A 23,929-nucleotide genomic window follows, 5' to 3' on the forward strand; every position below is an offset into this window, starting at 1 on the left:
AGAAATCAGGATTGCTATAATGCTTGGGGGAAACTAACGAGAATAAAAGTATAAGGGGGCTTTTGAGGTACTGAATTCTTAATCTGAATGATGGTCATATGTATATTCATTTTGAGAAAATTCATCAAGTTGTACATTTGAGGTGTGCATTTTCATAGATGAATATTACATTTCAATTTTTAAAAACTGTCCATTTGAAAGGGAAAGAGGAAAAAGAGATAAAAAGGGCAGAGAGGCTTGATATATACCAATCTGTCTGACTAAAAGTCTATTATCTTGGCTATACCATTTATTATTCTTTAGATTTTATCAGTTATTTAGATATTATTCTAATGAGAAATTGAGTATCTTTTTGAATATCTGTTGGTAAAGCCACCCTATAATAGGTCAAAGAACTATCCCCTTCTTAGGAGGTGTGGCTTCTCCTTGATTGCATCTGACTGCAAAGGTTATATGATTTTATATGAAGGCCAGAGGATATCTTATTTGTAGGGGCTATTGTAGCTGTTACATTAACTGTTTAAAGAGTAAAACCCAGCTATTCAAATGAATATTCATTTTTCAAAAATTGGTTTTGAAACAACTAGTGAAATAAATAAATAGGTAACATTTCTGTAACACAGATGATTAAATATTTATTAGTTAATCCATTACTATGAAAAAACATAAGGTTTCAAAACAGCATTTTGAACATGATAATACAATTTTTATAGAATAGATTACACACACATTAGTAATGGGAAAAGATCTATAAAATGCACATTGAACATTAGCAGTTATAACAGTCATTGCTTGATGATTTCTTTTTTACTTATACTTCTATTTTTCATTTTTTCTGCCATGGATGTATATTACTTAAATGGTCAAATAGTTAACCTTAATGTACATTAAGATTTGTAACACAATTAATTACTAGAAGTAAGGATAGGTTCTCTTTAGTGACGTAGGTTATGACAGTGGGGCATAAGTGAGGGTTTTGGGATACCATAATTCTCCATTTCTTCAAATAGGTACTATTTAGATGGGATGTACAGCTTGTGGACATTCACAGAGCTGTACACTTTTCTGTATGTATAATTCAATAAAATGTTTACCAAAATATGAAAGGTGTTTTTACTTTCCTAATAAGATATTCTGCGATTTCTTTTGCTTCATCTCATATATGACCTTAACTCTGCTTATGTTCTTTAGATCAGAACACCACATCAGAAAAGAAAAATAATCTCATCCTGAATTTGGAAATATTAAATTATTCTGAGTCCAGATTATATTAGCAACATTTTAAAAAATATTTATGTAAGTTTGATTTCGTGTTTCCTTTTTTCTTGTGTTTTTCCTGTGTTAGGTTGTTGTTTTTGTCTTTTAATTCACCTCAGTGAAGGCTTTTGCCAGTTTACTTCAGTTAAAGAAAATTTTATGGCACAGAAATCTCGTGAATGTAACTTCATTTTAAAAGTCAAAAGTTTCATTACAGATAGAAGTTATTAGTGGATCACTCATATTTACCTGGTAATGAGGCTTATACCACTGCTTCAAGTCCCAATCCCAAAGAATCATCTGGAAAAAAAAAATTTCATTTGGTTACCAACCAGAAATAAATGAACAAATATGTGTAAAGACAAATTTTAGTCTCCTTAATTATAGCTATCTCAAACAACTTAAAATTAAAATAACTTTAAAGTAAAATATAAATCCAATATTACATCCAATCACTAAATACAAAAGAAAAATTGAATATCATCAAACTTTTCTTCCCTTCCCCACCCTCTGCAAAGTCTTATCATCCATCATCTTAAAACCAGTGTCAACGGGTGGAGCTATTTCTTTACAAACAAGGCATTTTTGTGAAAAGCACTTTAAAAATCTTGTTGTATTTGGGGTTAGATTAAGTACAAAAGAATGAATTTATAAAAATAATACACACCCATTCTAATATGCAGATAAGTAATGGCTGCTTGCCGGTTTGTCTCCTTTTTAGGCTATCAATGGTAATTTCTTAGCCCCAGACTAGTTTTATCCTTCCTTTCTTTGTAAGAGGCTTTCTGGCTGATTCCCTTTCAAATATAGTTGTTACTACACTCAAGGAGACTTTAATTTAGTAGGTTACAATTGCCACCTACTATTAATCCTAAATTTCTTTGAGGTTTATTGAGTTAATAAATAAGTCTCAACCTTTTGCTTAATTCATTTTACTTGGTATTTTCTAGTTTTGGACCTTACTCGAATATCAGACTATTTAATTTATAATATAATCATTATTTCTATACATTGAAATATTTGTTTCTTGTCCTTGCTTTTAAATCTTTTGGTTGGAAAAAGTCTTTAAGTGTTACCTATTCTACCATTGGTCCAATATTTTATCAGGATTTGAAAAACCTAAAAGAAACATAAAAATATTTCAGACTTTGCAAGCCATATAAGGTGTCTATGGCATTTTCTTTGTTTTTGTGTTTCTTTTATACTTTATAAGTTTTTTTTTTTTTTTTTTTTTTTAATTCTTAGCTCCAGGATCATGTAAAAACAGGCTGCTGGCAGAATTTTGTCAGTGGGCTATAATATGCTAACTCTTATTTTAGCTAGTATACTCAAAATTATTCAAAAAATTGTCAATCATTATCACCATCTCCTAGTCCACACCATGAAGAAGAGTAATCATTTTCTTTTCAATAAAGAGAAATCCATTTCTTTCCAAAGAAAATCAAGATATTCTACATCCACTTACTAAATTCATGAACCACTATCCACAAAATAGTTACACTGTAGCTACAAAATGTTATATATTTAGCAGACTTACTAAATTTACTCATTAAATTTATTTTATATGACCATAAATATGGTCCTTATATAATTATTTCGTGTTGTGACTTGACCAGCATACAATCCAGATTCTAGACAAACTCTTTAGGGAAGCTTAAGATGTTCATAGCTTCCTAAAAATACACTAAGGTTAATAAATAACTTACAATCCCTAAGATTCTTTTGTACTTGATATGCTATTACCCATTTCTCCATGCTATTTGTCTACAACTGGCTCTTTAGACTCAACTGGAATATTTTACTTCTGTCTATACTTTAGCATGTCAAAATTTATTTGGAGATTGAGGAAGTCTACAAAAGCTTATTCATCTTCCTCCGATCATCAAAACATTTGTAAATCTGAGTTTTCTCAAGTTCACTAATAATAGTCTAAAATAGACAGGAGTGAACTCTGAGTTTTATGATATGTCACTAAAAATTACCTATGAGATTGGCATCAAGTCAGCAATTTGTATTCTAAATCTATTTCTGTATTTCTTCCACAAGGATATCATCAAACAGATTCAGTAATCTAAACATTAAATTTATTTTTTGCTAATTCAAGCATATCTCTAATAAGATACTGTAATACTGAGTTGTCTTCTTATCTCTCCACTTCCTTGATCCATGACTAAATAAACATTGCTTTTAAAATATTTGCACTCTACTAACAAGAGACATATTTGTATTTATACATTCCTCAATGGGTGTGCCACCACTCCAAACAGGTGAATTTTGACAATTAAAATAATGTTTAGCCCTCCAAAGGCCACAATACATAAACAGATACATTGCACATGAAGAAATAAATCAAAATTTATTATTTATCATTATTATTATTATTATTTATTAAAATTTAATGGAGAGGGATGGGTCATCAGGGAAAAGATGTTCAAAGAGCTCCTGGTTGAGGCATGGGAATTACAAAGAAAAGAGGTTGAAAAACACTGATATAAAGGAATCTGCTGATAAATTAAAAGAGCAATCCCATTTTAGCTTACATTCTAAAAGCATTCCCCAAAGCATTTCAAGGCTGCCTACACAAAAGGAGCTGCTAACATGAGAAGTAATGTATACTCTATTTCAACTGTAATCTTAGAGGTCTACAAAATTTCACAATTTCCAATGCTTTTTTCTCTCCACTTACTCTTTTTTTATGGTTTTATTAGTCCATTATAGTTATACATAATAGCTGGGTTCATTTTGATGTAATCAAACATGAATGGAATTTAATCTTGTTCCATTTCAGTCCCTCTATTTACTCGTTTTAGATCTCTCTACTATTTTCTGTAGAAAATGTAGACTTGTTGTATAATATATCTCTTAATAAATTCACTCCTTCTAGTCCTTTCTCCGACTATGGTTTTCTCCCATTTATATTTGTTAGGTTGGTTTTAAATCAGCTCTTAAGCAGCAGCTCACTCTTATTTGCAGTCACTTTCTACAGGATCAAAATTATGTCACCCAAAATCAGTAGGATTAGGCTAAAATTTCCTTCATAGCAAGAATTAAAAACAGACACAGTGAAAACCACAAAGAGCTGGCAAACAAACCTCCTTCTAAGTAATTTGAACTAGAATATCAAAATGATTTTGAGAAAATGAAAATTTCTGGAAAAAAAAAAGAAAGAAAATAAATGGCCCAGGAATTCCAGTTAGGTATATTCTTATAGCAGCATTATGGCCCACAAAATCATAAATATAGAAATTAAGAGTAAAAACTTAGATCATATGCCAGCATAATGGCTGACTAGAGGTGCCCAGCAAGATATCCTACACAATAAAAAGACCAAAATGTGCAAAAGACAACAACTCCAATCTACTGAAGTGTTTGAGACAAAATGTTGGGATGTGGCAGAATTCTGCACAGAAAGGAGACTCAAGGTGTTCTTATAAAGATGGTAACAAAGCACACATCATCTACTATTCCATATTTCCAGTCAAGACCAACCCTGAATCAAGAGAGATTTCACACAGAATAAAGTAAGCAGAAGATCCATAGAAGACCCAATAATGCCACAGACATTATTGAAAGAAAGCCACAAGACTTAGGGGACACCACGAATCAAACAAATGTTACCATTCATTATTGATATACATTATTGATATTGATATACCTGAAGGAGAAAAGAGGGGGAAAAGGCACAGAAATCCCATTCAATAAAATAATAGCTGAAAACATACAAATCTTCAGAAAGATATGAACATCTAGGTCTAGAAAGTTCAAAGGACCTCAAATAGATTTGGCCAGAAAAGCCCCTCTGTGAGGCATATTAAAGTCAAACTGTTAAAAGTCTAAAAACAGAAGGAGAGAAGTGTCAAATGACATATAAGGGAATTCCTACTAAACCAATAGCAGACTTCTCTCTAGAAACCTTACGAACCAAGGAGAGATTAGGGTAATATACGCAATGTCCTGGAAGCAAAGAATTATCAATCAATAATGTTATATCCAGAAAATTTATCCTTCAGAAATTAAAAAGAAATCAAATCTAAGAAAAAAATTGAGGAAATTTATTATCACCAGACTGACTTTACAAAAATACTAAGGAAGCCCTATAGTAGGGGTAAGAAATGATAACTACCATCATAAAAATATGCCAAAGTATAAAATTCCATAGTAGAGAAGATGCAGGGGAAAAAAAAGAAAAATAACAGAATCAAACATTAACAATACAGAATACTAAATTCACAAAGATGAGTAAGAGAGAAAGAAATAAGGAAGAAAGGAAGGAAATGCAAAACAATGAGAAAATAACAATGACAGGCATATATCTTTATTTATCAATAATAATCTTGAATGTAAATTAATTAAATCTCCCAATTAAGTATTTAGATTGAATTGATAGAAAAAAAGACTAAATTGATAGAAAAAAAAGACTCATGTATATGTTGCCTAAAAGAATTTCAGTTCATAAGCACAAAGAATGGAAGTCAAAGAATGAAAATAATATTTAACAAAAGCAGAAACCAAAGAAAAGTGAAGATGACACGTGTGTGTGCATGTGTGTGTGTATGCTAAAATATACTGTAAAAACGACAAAGAAGGTCAGAAAGGGAATCAACTTAACCAGAGGAAATAATAATTATAAATATATATGCACCCAATTATATAAAGCCAGAGCACCGATTATATAAAGGAAACATTCTTAGATCTAAAGGGAGAGATAGTCTTTAATATAATAATAATAATAACAGTAATAATAATAATAGGGGATATCTCAACTCCCCACTTTCATCAATGGACAGATCATCCATACAAAAAAATCAACAAAGAAGCATGAAAACTGAACTATACTGTACACCAAATAGACCTAACAGCCATTTACAGAACATTTTTACCTAACAGCTGTGGAATACATATTCTTTTCATCAGTCAATGGGATGTTCTCCAAGGTAGACTATATGTTAGGCCACAAAACCTGTTGCCTAATATATAGGTTTTTTTTACAACAAATTTGAAAAACCTGAAATCATATCCCATATCTTTTCTGATAAGAATGAAATAAAACTAGAAATCAACAAGAACTTTACAAATTGTACAAATACATAGAAATCGAATAAGGCAATCTTGAATGCCCAAGGAGTCAATGAAGAAATTGAAAAGGAAATTTTAAATTTTCTTGAAACAAATGAAAATGGGTTTGGAACTTCAAAACCTACATAATATAGAAAAGTATGACTAAAATCAAAGTGTATATCAATAATTACCTAAATAAAAAAAAGAAAGAGTTCAAATGAACAACCTAATGGTGTAACTTAAGGAAGTAGAAAGTCAAGAACAAATTAAACCCAATATTAAGCAGAAGGAAAGAAATTACAGAGACAATAGAAGAAATAAATGAGTATAGATAGGCACAATGGCACATACCTATAATCCCAGTGACTCAGGAGGCCAAGACAGGAAGATTTTAAGTTCAAAGCCAGCCTCAGAAATCTAGTGAGGCCCTAAGTCTCAAAATAATAATAAATAAATAATAGTAATACAGAGTTAGGGATGTAGTATAGTGGTAAAATGCCATTGGATTCACAATCTTTACTACCAAAAAATAAAATATGAATAGGGACTTAAAAAAAAAACCAATGAAATAAAGTATTGGTTTTTTTAAAAAGAAATCAACATCAATGAACTTTAAGCTAGACTAACCAAGAAAAAAACGAGAACCCAAACAAATAAAATCAGAGATGAAAAAGGTGGTATTACAACCGATACTAAAGAAATACAAAGGGGATCTATTATGGGACTATTAGGGATCCAATAGGACTATCTATTAGAGACTATTATGATCAATTATACACCAAAAACCTACCAAAATTGAACCATGAGGACACAGAAAACCTAAGCAGACCAAAAAAATCTGAAATTTGGTCAATAAGAAAAATTTCCCAACAAAGAAAAGCCTAGTATTAGATGGCTTCACCACTGGCAGTGGCAAATTTACACTTTTCAAAATTTTTTAAAAGTTCTTCTTTAAAAGAAGAACTAATGACAAAATGTAATACTTCACATCAACATAATAAAGAACAAAACCCATATGATCACTTCAATAGATGCAGAAAAGCATTCAATAAAATTCAATATTCCTTCATGATAAAAGTACTCAAAATTAGGTATAGAAGGAACATACCTCAACACAATGAAGGCTATGTATGCCAAACCCATGATCAACACCATATTGAATGAGGAAAAGCTTAAAGTGTTTCCTTTACGATCAGGAGCAAGTCAAGGATGCCTACTTTCACCGCTTGATTCAACACAATACTGGACACCTTAGCAAGAGCAATAGGCAAGAGAAAAAAGTAAAGTCCATCCAAACAGGAAAGGAGGAAGTCAAATTATACCTGCTAGTATATGACATGGTTTTTTAATTGGACACGGCAGGTTCCAGAGCATGTTTGTACTTAATAGGCCTGTAAAGAGAACTAATGACACTGGACAGAGGGAGAGATATCCAAAGTAGCAAAATCTTCAAGATTTTCAAGATTTTGGAGATATTGCTAAATGCCTCTGTAATATTAGAATACATATTATTTTATATATATAGTATGTATATATAATTATATATTGTTAATTATATACAATATATTTATAATACATATTTATGACTATATGTATAAATAAAATGTATATATGTAATATATACACAAAAATGTAAAATATATACATATAAAGCATATAAAAATACATATACACATTTATAATATTAGGAAGATTTTAAACTAGGAAACAGTAATAAGAATATTAGCCACTTTCGGGCTGGGATTGTGGCACTCGCCTAGCACACGTAAGGCCCTGGGTTCGATCCTCAGCACCACATAAAAATAAAATATATTGTGTCCACCTATAACTAAAAAATATACTTTAAAAAAAGAATATTATCCACTTTGTATCAAATTACAATCTTTGAATCAACAGATTTTCCTCAAATAACTGTGAAATTAAGATTAATTCTGATTCCCACAGAAATCTCAATATTATCATCTTCATAACCACTATATTCTTATCAGCCAGGCAGGTACCCAAAAATCTGTTTATTCTTTAAAAGTCATCTTAGTTAAAGTACCATGTCTGAATATTATTAATATCTGTTAAATATGCATTTTAACTATATTATATTATATCCACCCAAATATGAAAGAACTTAAAAGTAATTTTCTGAAGCCTAAGGTGTTGATAAATACAGTGATATATATCAGAATAAATGTTAAGTATAATTCAAGAACAGGACTCTACTATAAAAAGAACATTCATCTCTATGTGTGATAATATTCACAAGCACATGAAAACAAAAGTGTTATTAGGATACAATTATCTAAAAGCTGGATTTTTAAAAGATGGTTATCCAATCTCTTTATATTCATCTGCACATTGTCTATTTTGAAACTTTATCAAATAATGACAGGAAACACAAAAACCTCTTTGGTAAACCCAAAGAATTTTCTAGAAAAAAAAAATAATATTTTCTTAGTGAAGATTTTTGTTCCTAAAAGAGAAGAGACTAACAATCAAGGCACCAAATTCTGTGCTCCTCATAGCAAAAGCATATAAGATAAAATATTACTGTGTAATAAAACTAGTCACACAAATGATAAACATTATGTTGAAAGAGAACAGATCAAAAAATTTCCAAATGTATTTACCATTTGACACTTTGAGACATCACAGAATGGAAAAGACCTTATACAATGTAAAAGAGTAACTGCTGTTACATTTGTACACAGCAGATATTTTACTTTACTTCAAGATAAATACACTCATGTGCAAAGTCTAAATCATCTAGGTATTTATGCAATACACATAAGAAAAGATAGGAGGCAGCTTTTGTGCTTATCACTGAAAGAACCATATTATAAAAGGTGACTTTTCCTTTTCGTAGTGGTAGAGGTACTGGTATTGAATCCAGAGGTGCTCTATCATGGAGCGATATCCCCAGCCCCTCCCCCCTTTTCAAATATTTTTTTAGACTTTGATGGGCCTTATTTTATTCATTTATTTACATATGGTGAGAATTGAACCCAGTGCCTCACACATACTAGGTGAGTGTTCTACCACTGAACCACAACCCCAGCTCCCCCAGCTCTTTTTATTTTGAGAAAGGGTCTAGGTTGCCCATGCTGGCCTTGAATATGTAATCCTCCTGTCTTAATCTCCTAAATCACAGGGATTATAAATATGTGCCACAGCACCCAGCAACTTTTTCCTATTTAATGACTTCTTTGTAAACTATAGTATAGACTGGGAAATGTCTGTTGGAATCAGTTCTATGAATGAAATGAGTTATCTGTACCACAAGGAAGAACTTTTCAAAACACTGAGAGTGCTACACTAACTACAAATCTACACGTTGTTTTTATTCACAGAAAAGAGACATGTTAAAACACATGTGCTAGACTATGTTTCAATGTTGAAGATGTTGAAGAAACAGCATAAGGGCTGGGATTGTGGCGTAGTAGTACAGTGCATGCCTAGCATGAGTAAGGCACTGGGTTCAATTCTCAGTACTGCATGTAAATAAACAAAGTCCACTGACAACTAAATAAATATTAAAAAAAGAAAAAAGAAACAGCATAAATGTGGACTGCAGATAGCCAAGTGGTACAGTACATTCTGTATTATAAGACATCATTTAATGAAAGTATAAAATCTTAACCTGCTCTTCTTAGGAGCTTTCAGTATTATTTGTTTCCTTTTAAACTCAAATATAGTACACTATTAGAGATTATTGTATCTTTTCACACACTGTGGTTAGATATTTAAAACTAATTTTAAGAAAAGTACTATTTTTTCTAAGTAACATACAAGGTATATACTGTTTTTAAAAAATGTTACTTGATTTGATAAAGTTCAACCCAAGACTGTGCATTTATTTAAATTGAACTTCTCTTTGTGGTTAAAACGCTGAATCCTGATAAAAGTTTCTGTTTGAATATGTTTGTAAGTCTAACATGCTTTATGGAGCTCTACAAAACCACCAAAACCACAGTGAATCATCAGCAGTACAACCAGGAGATGTTATCAGGTTCAATTACGTCAATGAGGTTTTAGTTCATTGTTCCCCATGTAGCCAAAAAGAAAAACATATATGTGTCCTCAAATCAAACTTACAGAACTGTTAAATTTATGTGCAATTTAAGAGAATACTTTTGATAGTAAAACTCTGAATTATCTTTTATAACATCCTGTACTCTCCTATTTTTTAATGACATTTTACTTGAGCTTTATGTACAAACCTATGCTAATAAAACTGAATTTCAGCACTTACAACTTTTTCCATTTCTAAGCCAATTTAGGACCAATGAAGACAAACATTTAATTCTCTGTGTTTATTGAACAGAAAGCAAAAACATAAAAGGATAGTCAAAAAGTTAAATTAATTATAGTTAGTTTAGACTGAAATGCAAAGATAGTAACCTTGATCCCAATGAGACCAAGGAAGAACCCCATTTAGAAAAAATGAGAGCAGAACTAGTAATTTCTTGGAAACTAATCTCTTTACTATTCTTACTAATCAAGTAATATGATGATGTTCATGATGACTTACACTGCATTCTGTGTGCCTACTTAACATATACTGTCTCCTTTAATCTTCACTGGAATTCTCTGTATTTCTGTAATTCTCAACCTTATTTCTCTACAGATTATACAACAAACTATTGAAAGTTACATGACTAGTAAGAGGCAGAGAATTTAAATTCTCATCTGCTTACTTCTAAAGTTTTAACGATTATTAACCATAAATTACATGATGTATACTTATCATTTATTAAACAGTACCATATGTTAGCAGTGTGACAGGGTGCTTGACAGCATATGTGAAATCACAGCAATTTTGCAATTAGCCCCTCTATATATGAAGAAGTTGAGGCCTAGTGATTATACTAATTACTTTACACTTGACTCCCAGATCCAGTTTTTGCTCTTCTCTGGACCCTGGGGAAGTTTAACCCTATGTATTCTGCATCATCTGAGTAACCCTGCAACTTGTTTTTTCTTAAGTTTGGCCAATCTGAGCCAAGAGCTGGAAACTGGAGTTTGGAGGAGACAGAAAGCAAGGCTACTCCAATTCTCCGCAGTACCACTGTCTAGCAACAACTGTCTACTGCCCTCAAGACTACAGCTCTTACCAGGTGATCCGTTTTCGAACTTCAGCAAAACATAATTTCTACCCTTGTTCCTTCAGTCTCAGGTGAGGTTAACAGTTTTCCATAGTGATCTAACCTCTTGCCTATTCTCTTGACTCCAACAAAGGAGACTCTTCATTAAAATGTTCTTTTTTGAACCATCACTGAGTAAATTCTACATCTTACAGAGCCCCTAAGTAATACAGAGATTTGTTAACAAAATTCTTCCACATGTCAACTAACAAATGGCAGAGCTAGAATCTGAACAGTGGTTAATCTCCCTCCAATTTCATTACCTTTAACTATGATAGAAGGTAGTGATTTATACTGTCTATATGAGACTTTTCTTTTCACAAATGAAAAGTTTCTACCTAGACCTTCTTTTTACTTATGAGATCATCAAATTATTCTCTATTACCTGTATAGATATACCCTGCATTTCATTCTGTTACTGCAGATGAACTGTGTGAGGTCTACTCTACAACCATTCTTTCCATAGATGCAGATTTGACTCTACTAGTTATATATCACCAGAGATTCTCTGCTACAAGGTGGAACTACTGCACAAGGACAAAACACTAGGCTCCACCATTCATTGTACTCTACAAATATCTGGAGTCTAATTGGAAGGAAAATAGATTTTATTTAAAGTTAGCTTGAAGGAAGATAGAAGAAACTTTTATTTTCAAATGTCCATCTTCTGAGGGTCTGGGGCAAGGAAAGCTTTTGTAGGAAAGCATTTAAAAGAGAAGAGGCATCCAAGTGGGACAACAGGCAGGAAATCTAAAGATGCAGATTTAGTTAATCTGTGCTACACAGGCTAGGGCAGGGAACAGTTCCTATTCTCAGTTTTTTGTTTTTGTTTTCCCTCCCTGGGGGGTTGGAGGAGGCAGGACAACCCTTCAGTCTTTACTTTCAGTATGAGGAAACACAGGATGCAGAAAAACAGTTCTCAGGAAGTTGTCCTTAATTTCAATTTGTTTCACTCTATTATGTGATCCCAATCCAATGATAAAAATGCTGCAACTTTCTCACACCTCAGACACATATACCTTGTCATGATTGTGCTTCCACAGACCACTATTCCATTTCTCTAACCCCTTACAACAAAATTCCTCAGAAGAGTTGTATATATTGGTTGTTTCCAATTCCTCTTCTTTCATTCTCAAGTTCTTATCAGACTTTTGGCCCTTTTATCACCAAATTTGCTCATTAAGGTCTTTAATTAAGCCAACAGTCAATTCTCATTATTCCTATTTTTGATCTAACATCATTTGGCCCAATTGAACACTCTTCCCCGTTGAAATCACTTTTCTCACTTGGCTTCCAGAATATCCCACTCTCAGATTTCTAACTTACTTCAGTTTCCTCTCTGGTCTTGCTTTATATATATATATATATATATATATATATATATATATATATATTATTAGTTGTAAGTGAACATAATATCTTTATTTCATTTTTATGTGGTGCTGAGGATCAAACCCAGGGCCTCATGTGTGCTAGGCAAGCACTCTACCACTGAGCCACAACCCCAACCCTTGCTTAGCATTTTGACATCTGTTATGGTTTGGATATGAGATGTCCCCCAAAAGCTCACATGTGAGACAATGAAAGAAGGTTCAGAGGAGAAATGACTGGGTAGTAAGAGTCCTAACCCAATCAGCAATTTAATCCACTGAAAGGGTTTAACTAAAAGGTAACTGAACAGGTAAGGTGTGGCTAAAGGAGGAGGAAATTGGGGCATGGCTTCGGGGTATATATTTGTATCTTGCAAATGGAGACTCTCTCTCTGCCCCCAGGTCCCCATGATGTGTGCTGCTTCCCTCCACCACCCTCTTTGGCCACGCTGTTCAGCCTCACCTTCAGCCCTGAGGAATGGAGCGGGTCTTCTGTGGACCAAGACCTCAGAAACCATGAGCCTCTTCCTCCTCTGTAATTGTGCTGGTCAGGTCCTCTAGTCACAGCAGTGGAAAACCTGACTGAAACAACCCAACATTGTTGGGTCCCAGAGCTCTAACTTTAGGCCTTTTGTCTTTTCTTTCTTGCCAGGCTAAATAAATAACTTCAGTAAATTAATGATAAACTTATTAAATTATCATTTAACTAATGATAAATTTATTTATCCTCTCCTCTGGGCTAAAGAATCATCTATCCAATTGTCTGCTCAACAACTCCAATGGACTAACAGACATCTCAAACTTAACATGTTCTAAACTCAACTGATACTCCTCTTAAACATGTTCTATCCATGGCTGTACCCCATCTCAATTAATGGCACCCCATTCTTACCTCAAAAACATAACTCCTACCTTGAATAAATGTTTTCATTTTAAGTTACAATAAAAATTTCAGTAAGTATGAGATTAGGTTAAGAGCAGTTAGTATTTAAAAGACTTTACCAGAACATCTGAACAATTTAAGATTATATGAGAAATAAAAAAAAAAAAAACTCTAGAATTCCAAGCATGGTTTATTAAAGAAAAAAAAAAAAGATTTAAAGGAGTGGGGGAATGGTCCTCACTTCAAAAACAGGAATATGCTATAAACTAGGCTTTAGGTCTGAAAAAGAAGACCTTAAAAGGAGATCACAAGCCAAGGTCCTTTAGGGAAGATCTGAGATAAGCCTAGACTGGTGGTTTTATAACAAGTTCTAGAAATACCCCCATACAATACCACATACAATAACTAGAAATATCACATACAATAACTCAGGCAGTCTGATGTGTAACAGTATACAACAGTCCCTCCTATCCAGTTATAAACCAAACAGGGGAGGCCACATTGCTTTTTTCCACTCAGTTCTCTACAGTTTGCACAACTAACAGATCCACAAATAGCACAGACAATCAAGTAAACTCTCTGGTCCCAGAGAGGGATACCTGCTGCTTAACAGAGAAAAATACAACAAAATTTCTTTTCTGATTTCCTGTATAATATCCTTAAGATTAAGAATGATGAGCCGGGGCTGGGGCTGTAGCTCAGTGGCAGAGCACTTGCCTAGCATGTGTAAGACACTGGGTTTGATCCTTAGCACCACATAAAAAAAATAAACAAAGAAAATAAAGCCATGCTGTACATCAACAACTACAAAAAAAAAAAAAAAAAAAAAAAAAGCTGAGCCAGCCAGGTGCGATGGTGTGTGTGTGGAGGGGGGGGGGGGGGAATCACAAATTCAATGCCAGCCTCAGCAACAAGGAGATGCTAAGCAACTCCATGAGACCCTGTCTCAAATAAAATACAAAGTAGGGTTGGGGTGTGGCTCTGTGCTTCAGTACCCATGAGTTCAATCCCCAGTACCAAAAGAAAAGAAAAAGAAAAAAAAAAAAGGAATGATGAGCCAACCAAAGATACCAGACTTACTGGTAAAATAGTTATATATGTTTATTAAGAAAAATAAAAAATAACAACAACTGCACATATTCTCTCCTGAAAGTCCCTTTCTTTTGGAAATCTGCTCCTCTCTTGATATCTATGCCTCTCTAATGTGTTTAGAAAAACAATGACTTTGACTTCCCAAATAACACAACTAAGAGTTCCAGTGCTATCTGACCATGGAAAGAGATATTTCATCTTTAATCTGTAATCTCTACCCAAAGAGCAGTGCTTAAGAGGGCTAGACGTCTGTGGGAAAAGCTGAGAAATTTTCTATAAGGGTTCAATCCAAGGCTGATAACTTTCTACAATCCTCCCACTGGACCTCATACTGGATCATTTTAACTATCAATGCTAGTTATGGGGCCAGGACCAAAACTGCTACTGAAGTTTCTCATTTTTTTTGACAAGGGGTAGAAAATGTTGTAGACAATATCTAAATACTGGTAGGGGCATATATTTGAAAAAGAATAAATGGCATGTGTACCTACTAATCAGTCTACCTTTTCATGTCCTCAAATTTATGTCTCACTACAATTAAACGAAGACTTTGCTCAGAGAAAGGTACCCTGAAGTTGGGAAACCACTGGCAACAAAAGAGAACAGAATTCACAGATTTTCTAAGCTGGGCACTTTGTTAAGAGCTCTACGCATATGATTACATTCAACCTTCATCATCCATCCTGTGAGACCAGTATTAGTATTGATTTTATTTTCATCCAGATTATAATGAAACTTAGTTGGATTGACTTATTAAATGAAAAAATGACTCATTCTTTAAATTCCCCCGTCTCTCCTCCATTTCAATCTAAGTTGATTTACATATTTCTGATTTTCTATCACCATTTTTTCACATTTTATCATTTAAACAACCACATTTTACAATACGTCTCTTAAATTAGTCTCTAATTTCTCTCTTGTAGTTCTATTCATTGTACACAATAAAAATCTATTTTCTTCTCATTTTACAAATAAAATTAAGATCACAGTAATTAAGTGGGTTTTTTTCTTGTCTTTCTCACCTCCATGACTAACCTCATTCAACTGAAAGTCTATATGTAGGCAGACATTCAAGTAAAACTATTTGGTTTTGAGATAAGCCTCCTGCCTCCTGCATAGAAAATAAAAACTTCTAATTATACCATTTCTACTTTATAACCAAAGTCATCTCTGATTATCCCCCAAACTATCCTCCAATGGTGGGAGAAGGAAAATCTAGCAAAAAATCTACTCACCACTTTTTTTTTTAATTTGTTCTTTTTAGTTGTACAAACGGTAGAATGTATTTTGACATATTATACATTCATGAAGTATAACTTCCCATTATTGTGGTCATACATGATGTGGAGTTTACAGTGGTCATGTATTCATATATGAACATAGGAAAGTTATGTTCAATTCATTCTACTGTCTTTCCCATTCACGTCCCCATGCCCTTCCTTCATTCTCCATCTCCCCTAAATCTGAGGAACATCCACCTTCCCCACCCCATTCTGAGTCAGCATCCACATATCAGAGAGAATATTCAGCCTTTGGGTTTTTTTGGATTGACTTAACACAAAAACCTCCAGTTCCACCGATTGGTGGCAAATAATTTCATTCTTCTTTACAGCTGAGTAATATTCTATTGTATATATGTACCATATTTTCTTTATCCATTCATCTATTGAAGGGCACCTAGGTTGGTTTCATAGCTATTGTGAATTGAACTACTAGGAATATTGATGCTACTTACCACTTTTTATATCCTACTGACACTTTTCTGATTCACTTATATTCCTTAACTACTACCTACTGCTTAACTTCAGTTAGTACGTTTGACCTCTTAAAATAGAAGAAATAGAAAGCCACAACAGAGGCATTCCTTAAACAATAAAACTTTTTGGAAGCACCAGTTTAGTAAGAAACAATCAGAAATTAGCTTATTCAACTTGAATAATCACATTGCAAATATGGTAAAGATTAAGAGCCATAAAAAAAAAACCTCACTGATTTTTCCAAATGGCTTCATTTCTAAAGCAATAAAAGGCATTTTTCACAGAAATGACTATATAGGAAAATAGTAAAGGTATATTTATAAATATTTTCTTAATATTTAATTGAAATTAATCTACCTTTTTGTACATAGAATTTTAAATATTTAACAGACACATTTATTAGGCCCTTACCTGCCTTTATTTATATTAAATATAAGCAATAGAGGGATTTAAGAAAATTAACATTAAAGCATCAAGATAGCCACTGACCATGAAAGAAACTTCAAAATCAATATATACTAACAAACTAATTTTCCATTTAAAATGAAAATTAACACAGGGTTGGGGATGTGGCTCAAGCGGTAGCACGCTCACCTGGCGTGTGTGCGGCCCGGGTTCGATCCTCAGCACCACATACAAACAAAGATGTTGAGTCCACCGAGAACTAAAAAATAAATATTAAAAATTCTCTCTCTCTCTCTCTCTCTCTCTTTAAAAAAATAAAAAATAAAAATAAAATGAAAATTAACAATTTGCTACTTGGGATTTTTCTTGGTAAGACAGAAATTATTCAAGTTACCAGCAGTATCTATTTGACATTAGCTGAGTAAATAACTTTTGTTATGGTAACTGAGCTTAAAATTAAGCAAACAAAGAGCCTAGCCACATAGCAACCTGATTTAAAAATGAAAACTGGGAATCTGTTTGCTATTTTTAATTTCATATTCCCCAGAGATCATCAGGTACCCTAAACTTATTAAATAAATATACTGAAAGTTTTGCACTCTACATAAGCAAAGTGATTTTTTTCAATAAACATATAAATTCAACACATTTAAAGAAAAATGTACAAAGTAGGGGACCACTAAACACTAATTTTCTATGTATAAAAGAGCATCAAATAGCAAAAATCTGAGACTTAACACTGAATTGACTATTATTATAATGTGACATGGATCAACTAAAGAAACTAACAAATCAAAATCAAGCTTCCAGTAATTTCTAGAGAGCCCATCTGAAATGAGAGCAACTACTATTGTCCTGGGTAGAATAACTTATTTTCCAAAAGACTGAATTTTCTGGTTGTGCTACTCAACATAGAAATTACCATTTCTAGATCCAAATAATATAAAAAAAGAAAACCAGATAGTTATGTTAATGTCTGTAAATGACCAATGAACTAGTAGATTTTTTAAAAATACTTCTATTTTTAACTTAATGGTCCTTTTTCTAAATTATGGCTTCTCATTTATTAGGAGGTAAATGAAAATCAATTTAGTGTTTTGTTGAGTTTAAAGTCTACAGTAGTAAACTGTACTAATATCTTAATCACAAAACAATTAAAAATTAAACCATCTTGGTCTTTTTGTTATACTAATAAGTCACTGAAGACAACTAAACAAATCATTAGGTTGGCAACCTGTGTGTCAGTCAGTATAAGCACTATTTACTAATTCATCAATTATTAATACAAACTAGACACAAATTATGTAACTTAAGGAAGGCAAGGTTTGATTTATTTTTACTATGATCCCAGCATCTAGCAGAGTGATTACCTAGCACAAAATAGCCGCTTAATATATCTTTGCAGAATGAATTAAACCATGCATACCACTTGTCCCAATTAATAAATTTGAAAATTTGGTTATGAAGTCTAATGACGCAAATAACAGCTAATATTTTTTGAGAGCTTACTATACACCACTATCTCACTTAAGGCTTGAAATAATCTTGTAGTTATCCTCATTTTTATAGTGAACTACAGCTGAAAGTCTAAGTAACTTGCCCAGGTTTACATAGCAAGTAAAGTCCACAGCCAGGAGTCAAGGTATGGTCTCACTGACTAAAAATTATGTAATTTTAATGATGATATATTGGAATATTCACATTTTTATGCTGAGAATCTCTACTATATAAGTATCTTTAGTCCTATAGAAAGACTACTTTATAAAACTATTAAAGTAATGAATTTTCATATGAAAAATCATCGCCATGCATTATTTGCTTTCTTAACTTCTAGCACTTGGCCTTCTCCTGAAGCTGAGTGCTCTTGTTGTTTCCAGTGCTGGGGATCAAACCCAGGGCTTCACATATGCTAGGTAAGCACTTTACTTGTAAGCTACATTCCCAGCCCAGAAGCTAGGTTTTTAACAACTTAAAACAATATCTGCTTCTGTAAGAGAGGAGAACAACTTTATGCATAGAAGTACATTGCCAGCTTCAAATATTGAGAACTAAACTACTTCTGTTTCAGATGTCAATGCAGAAAAAATGCCGCTTCTGAAATTCAATATGCAGATAAAATAAAAATATACTTGGATTGGGGTTGTAGGTCAGTGTCAGACTGTCCCACATGTGAGGCACTGGATTTGATACTCAGCACCACATAAAAATGAATAAATAAGAATATTGTGTCCATGCAGAACTAAAATATTTTTTAAAAATAAGAATATACTTTATAAAATGTAAAACACTATAAGATGCTCATAAAATATTTTATATGTTGATATGCTATTATCTAAAATATGTTTCCAGATTACTCTTAGAATGTTACCATGTGTGATTATGATATAAATAAATTTGCTCTACGTGCTGCATATTCTCCATTTGCCCCTACAGAGCCATTTTCCAAACAGCAATTTTCAATAGGATGCTACCCATTTTGGACTTGTCAAAAAGTTATCTGCCATCTTTTTTTGGTGGGGTCAGCACAATGCAAGGCACAAGTAGGAGATGATAGTGCAGGAAGAGAATGAGGTCAAGTTATTGATGGGTGGTATTATCAGCACCTTCTTTCTAGTGCAGGTTGACAGCAGTGTATTCCTCCACTAAAACCTATTTGCATCTTCTTCCAATTGTCTCTTCAGACCTCTGGTGATAATAACAGCTATTTCCTTAAACTCTCTTCACACTTTTATAATAGTTCTTAATTAAATTACTCTATTTGAGTCCGCTGTTTCTTGATGGGACGCTGATACATTTCCTGGTTAGCATATAATTTCCCTTGATGATATAGACAATTTCTCATATTTCTTTTTTTTTTTTTAATCATTCTTAGTGTTAGGGAAGAGAGATGTAAGAACAATTTCAAATTAGAACCAGTCAGCATGGGCAAAATTTACCTATACTTGTCATGAAATAAGAACTTCAAAGTCTGATGTCAGTTAAAAATCAAGAAGTAGACCTGGGCAGGACTTTCTGGAAACTTCTCTGGGACGCCCAATAAAACTGGAAGGTAGAAGAGGCACTCTATCCCTTTCCTCTCTCAGAGGACCCACTTTTCCTTGAGAGTATCCCTTTTCTCCTTTCATACCCCTTCTAATAAACTTGTGCCTATTTCTCTGAGCAACATATCTTTCTTACCTTATTGCAAAAATCAGAGTTTGAAGGGGGGCCCTCCATGCAGCCTCAGTTTTGCAGAAGGTCCTACAACATTAGCACCAAACATAAACATTTGCATATAAATAAAGTGTACTAGAAAGGACACTAGACAAAAAAAAAAAAAAATCCCACAATCTTGGTTCTATTTTCAGTTCTAATGACAAACTTTCATTAAATCTTGGATTTTATTTTTCTTATTGATGCATATAATTACATGCATGTAAATCTTGGATTCTTAATTGTAAAATAAAAAACTTGGTCTTGGTTGGAATAAATGGTGATCTAAAATCTATTCTAAAGCTGGGAGCAGTGGCAGACATGTAATCCCAGCAACTGGGGAGGCTGAGGGAAGAGGATCACAAGTTCAAAGCCAGCCTCAGCAATTTAGCAAGGCTCTAAGTAATTCCATGAGGCCTCTTTGTCTCTAAATAAAATATTTTTTGAAAGGGCTGGGGATGTAGCTCAGTGATTAAGTGCCTCTGGGTTGAATCTCAGCACCAGAAAAAAAAAAATTAAAAATAAATAAATAAATAAACAAACAAACAAATAAAGAGAATCTGTTCTAGGAATGATGTAGAACTATTTTTTTTCACTCAATAGTTGAAACCCTACCAAAGGAGATTTATTTCTTTATGTTTGATAAACATGGGCTCACTTAAAAGTAAAGGAAACACTGGCTGAGTGTATACTAAATATCTCCTTTCTACCGAGCAGAAAGCTACTTACTGAAACCCTCAGATGATCCACTCTCCTTTCCCTTTTCCTTTTAAGTTTTTGTCTCTGGAGACCAGCAGGTAGAGGTAAAGGCTGCCATATTTAGCTGGGAACTGGCTGCTGGGCTTCCACCATGAAAAAAACCTCAAGGGTGATTTGGAATTCTGTCTATATCACTACTGAAAGTCAGTGGACTTAATTAAGCATGCTTTATCATAAAATTATCTTTTCCAACATATGACACTGATATTGGTACCATGGGCTTCTAATATATTGATATTAATTTGATCTTTATGTGATGATTAGTCTTTACCCTGGAAATCTTGCTATAAATAACCTAAAGAATTTATAATTTGAACTGATTTTTACTTTTGCCAGATTCTTTTGTATAATGAAATATTCAGTAATATTTACTTTCTAAATAGACGTGTACTTTTGATTGGAGAAATACAGAAGAAAAAATTCATTGTCAAAAAAAAAAAAGTAAAGGAATACTTATTTGTTAGCTCAGGATAGCAAATTTTTTTACAGAAAGGGCCGAATAGTAAATACCCTAGGTTTTACAGGTCAAGAAGCAAAAACAAGGTTATGAAGGTATTTATATGGCAACAAACATACATATCTCTACAAAGATTTTATTGACAAAATTGAAAACATATTAATAATGACTATTATTTTGAAACTCAGAAGAATGGGATTCCTCTCAGAGTTGTGTATCTCATTTTAATTGTAGCACAACATTGGTGTTTCCCATCATAAAAAAAAAATCGATACTCATCTGTTAATGTTTCTCTGTAATAAGTTCTTATATATTTCATCTTTGAAAATGTCTTTTTATAGGTTCTCCCAAATTCTGATAACTGTTGGAGAGTACATTATCTTACTGAAGCATATTCATCACTTGAAAGGTATCATAGAACTCCATTATATCCTTCTCTTGATATTTTTCTTTCAGCACATCATTACATTATAGATAATCATTTGCAATGAAGGTTACATGGAAGTTCCTCAACTGCACAGTTATATGAATTTTGAAATATGAAAAATCCTTGCATAAAGTTCTAAAAAGTCACTACCAGAACTATAATTTGATCTAGGAAATACATCTGCTGCAAATCTGTATGTGAATGGTGTTCTTATTTCTTGTTATAACTTTTGATACATAGCAGCTTGATATTTATGATTCAAATATTTGTGTCATCTAAATGACTTTTATTATTTAAGCTCTGTTTTAGCACTTAAGCTCTAATATTTCTTATAATTTTAGTTTGAATTTGTTAAAAAAACATCATTAAGTCTGCAGCAAAAGTTTATTCCCAAAGTCATTCAGGTTAGTATTAATGGTTAAAGATAGTTCTCACCTCAGAAAAATTTCATTCTTAGTCCTAAACTCAAAAAATAATATAGATAATGGAAGAAAAAATATACAAATTGTCTTTCACACAGTCACAAGACTGTATGACTTCCTGATTTAGGAAGGACATGAGGGGGATGGTGCACAGTTAAAGAAGCCTAAAAAATTCATGTCTGTGTAAACACAAAAGACAATGCTGCCACCTATAATCCCAATGACTCGGGAGAGTGAGGCATGAGGACTACAAGTTTCAGGTCAGCCTCTGCAACCTCATGAGACCCTGTCTCAAAAACAAACAAATAAATAAAATATTATATAAAGGGCTAGGGATGTAGCTCAGTGGTAATGTGTCCCTGGGTTCAATTCCCAGTACAGAAAATAATAATAATAATAATGCTAACATTCATAAAAATAATGAATAAAGGAAGAAGAGATCCAGAAACAGCAAATTTAAATGTCATATACAAAAGTCCAGGTGCAAAAAATAGATAAAATGGTATATGGTTACTTACTTTCCAAAGTACTGTTCATTTTTCCAAAGGATTTATTAAAAACTTTTAAGTAAGCTCAGCTATAAAACAGTAATAATAATACCTACTCTCAAGTTACTGAGATATCAAATGAGATTCTACACACAAAGGGCTTACATATTATTATAGAGATTGAACTCAAGAAATATTAGTCTAATTTTTTAGTATTCTTGATGTTAATAATGAGTTTTCTTGCGTGGGGGTTGTGGCTCAGTGGTAGAGCATTCGCCTAGCACATGTGAGGCACTGGGTTCGATACTCAATACTACATGAAAATAAACAAAATAGAGTCATTATGTCCATCTACAACTAAAGAAAAATATTTTAAAAACCACGAGTTCTCTTGATTTAAGTGTTACAGAGTTAAAGAAAAGGGAAAATTAAAAATGAAGTGTAAAGAAATTGGTTAGTAAAGAAATAAAGTTAAGTGATCAAATTACCAAGAAAAATAAGATTTAATTTCCATACATATCCACAACACTGCAAAGAACAAGTGATTCATGAAAAGTGAACTATCCTTTATGCCATGAAATACTTTTTGAAATTTTCGGATACCTAATGGGCCAAGCCCCATCTCTTACCCACATTACGTTGTCTTAGTTGTTTCAAAGTTGTTTTTTTTTTCAATGTTGTGTTATTTAACATAATCTAAACAGGACAGAAAGTTCCTAAAACACAAGTTTCCACATTCACTCTATCTTGTTCAAAAATAAAAATACATAAGCCAATAAGATTTTGTTAGTGTGGGATAAACTATTTTTATAACAAGTTTTGTTTTTCAACTTCCAAAGCAAAACACCATTCAATCATCTAACATCAAATGGACTTTAAAAAATCTCCAGTGTCCACTTGAGTTTTCCCAGAAAAGAAATAATTTGAAGGCTGTACTTATATTCTACTGATTAAAATATTTGAATACTTGATTAAATTGAAAAAATACTACTAATTATATTCCTACAGAAAAAAAACAATAATAAATATAAGGACTTCTTAAGGTAATTTTTTGGGGGATATATGGGATTGAATCCAGGATCTTCAACAAGCCATGCACACACTCTACCCCTGAGCTCTATCTCCAGCCCTACAGTAATTTTATAAACTATTTCATATTTATAAACTTAGGTCTTAGTTATGCCCCCCATCCCAAATTTTTAAATCAAAATGGTGGCTGTGTTCACC

At 32.7% G+C, this 23,929-nt stretch overlaps 1 protein-coding gene across 2 annotated transcripts in view; it reads right to left on the bottom strand.

The window, feature by feature from the left end:
• Pde3b (phosphodiesterase 3B) overlaps window positions 1-23,929 on the bottom strand; it is a 179,850-nt gene that overhangs the window by 62,138 nt on the left and 93,783 nt on the right. For both annotated transcript variants that reach the window (XM_078046436.1, XM_005326856.4), the window contains exon 2: window positions 1,507-1,557. In XM_078046436.1, the coding sequence (XP_077902562.1) occupies window positions 1,507-1,557 (51 nt within the window). The remainder of the gene's footprint in view (window positions 1-1,506; window positions 1,558-23,929) is intronic.

The sequence above is a fragment of the Ictidomys tridecemlineatus genome, chromosome 4 (genome assembly GCF_052094955.1).
Source record: "Ictidomys tridecemlineatus isolate mIctTri1 chromosome 4, mIctTri1.hap1, whole genome shotgun sequence".
Classification (NCBI taxonomy): Eukaryota; Metazoa; Chordata; class Mammalia; order Rodentia; family Sciuridae; genus Ictidomys; species Ictidomys tridecemlineatus.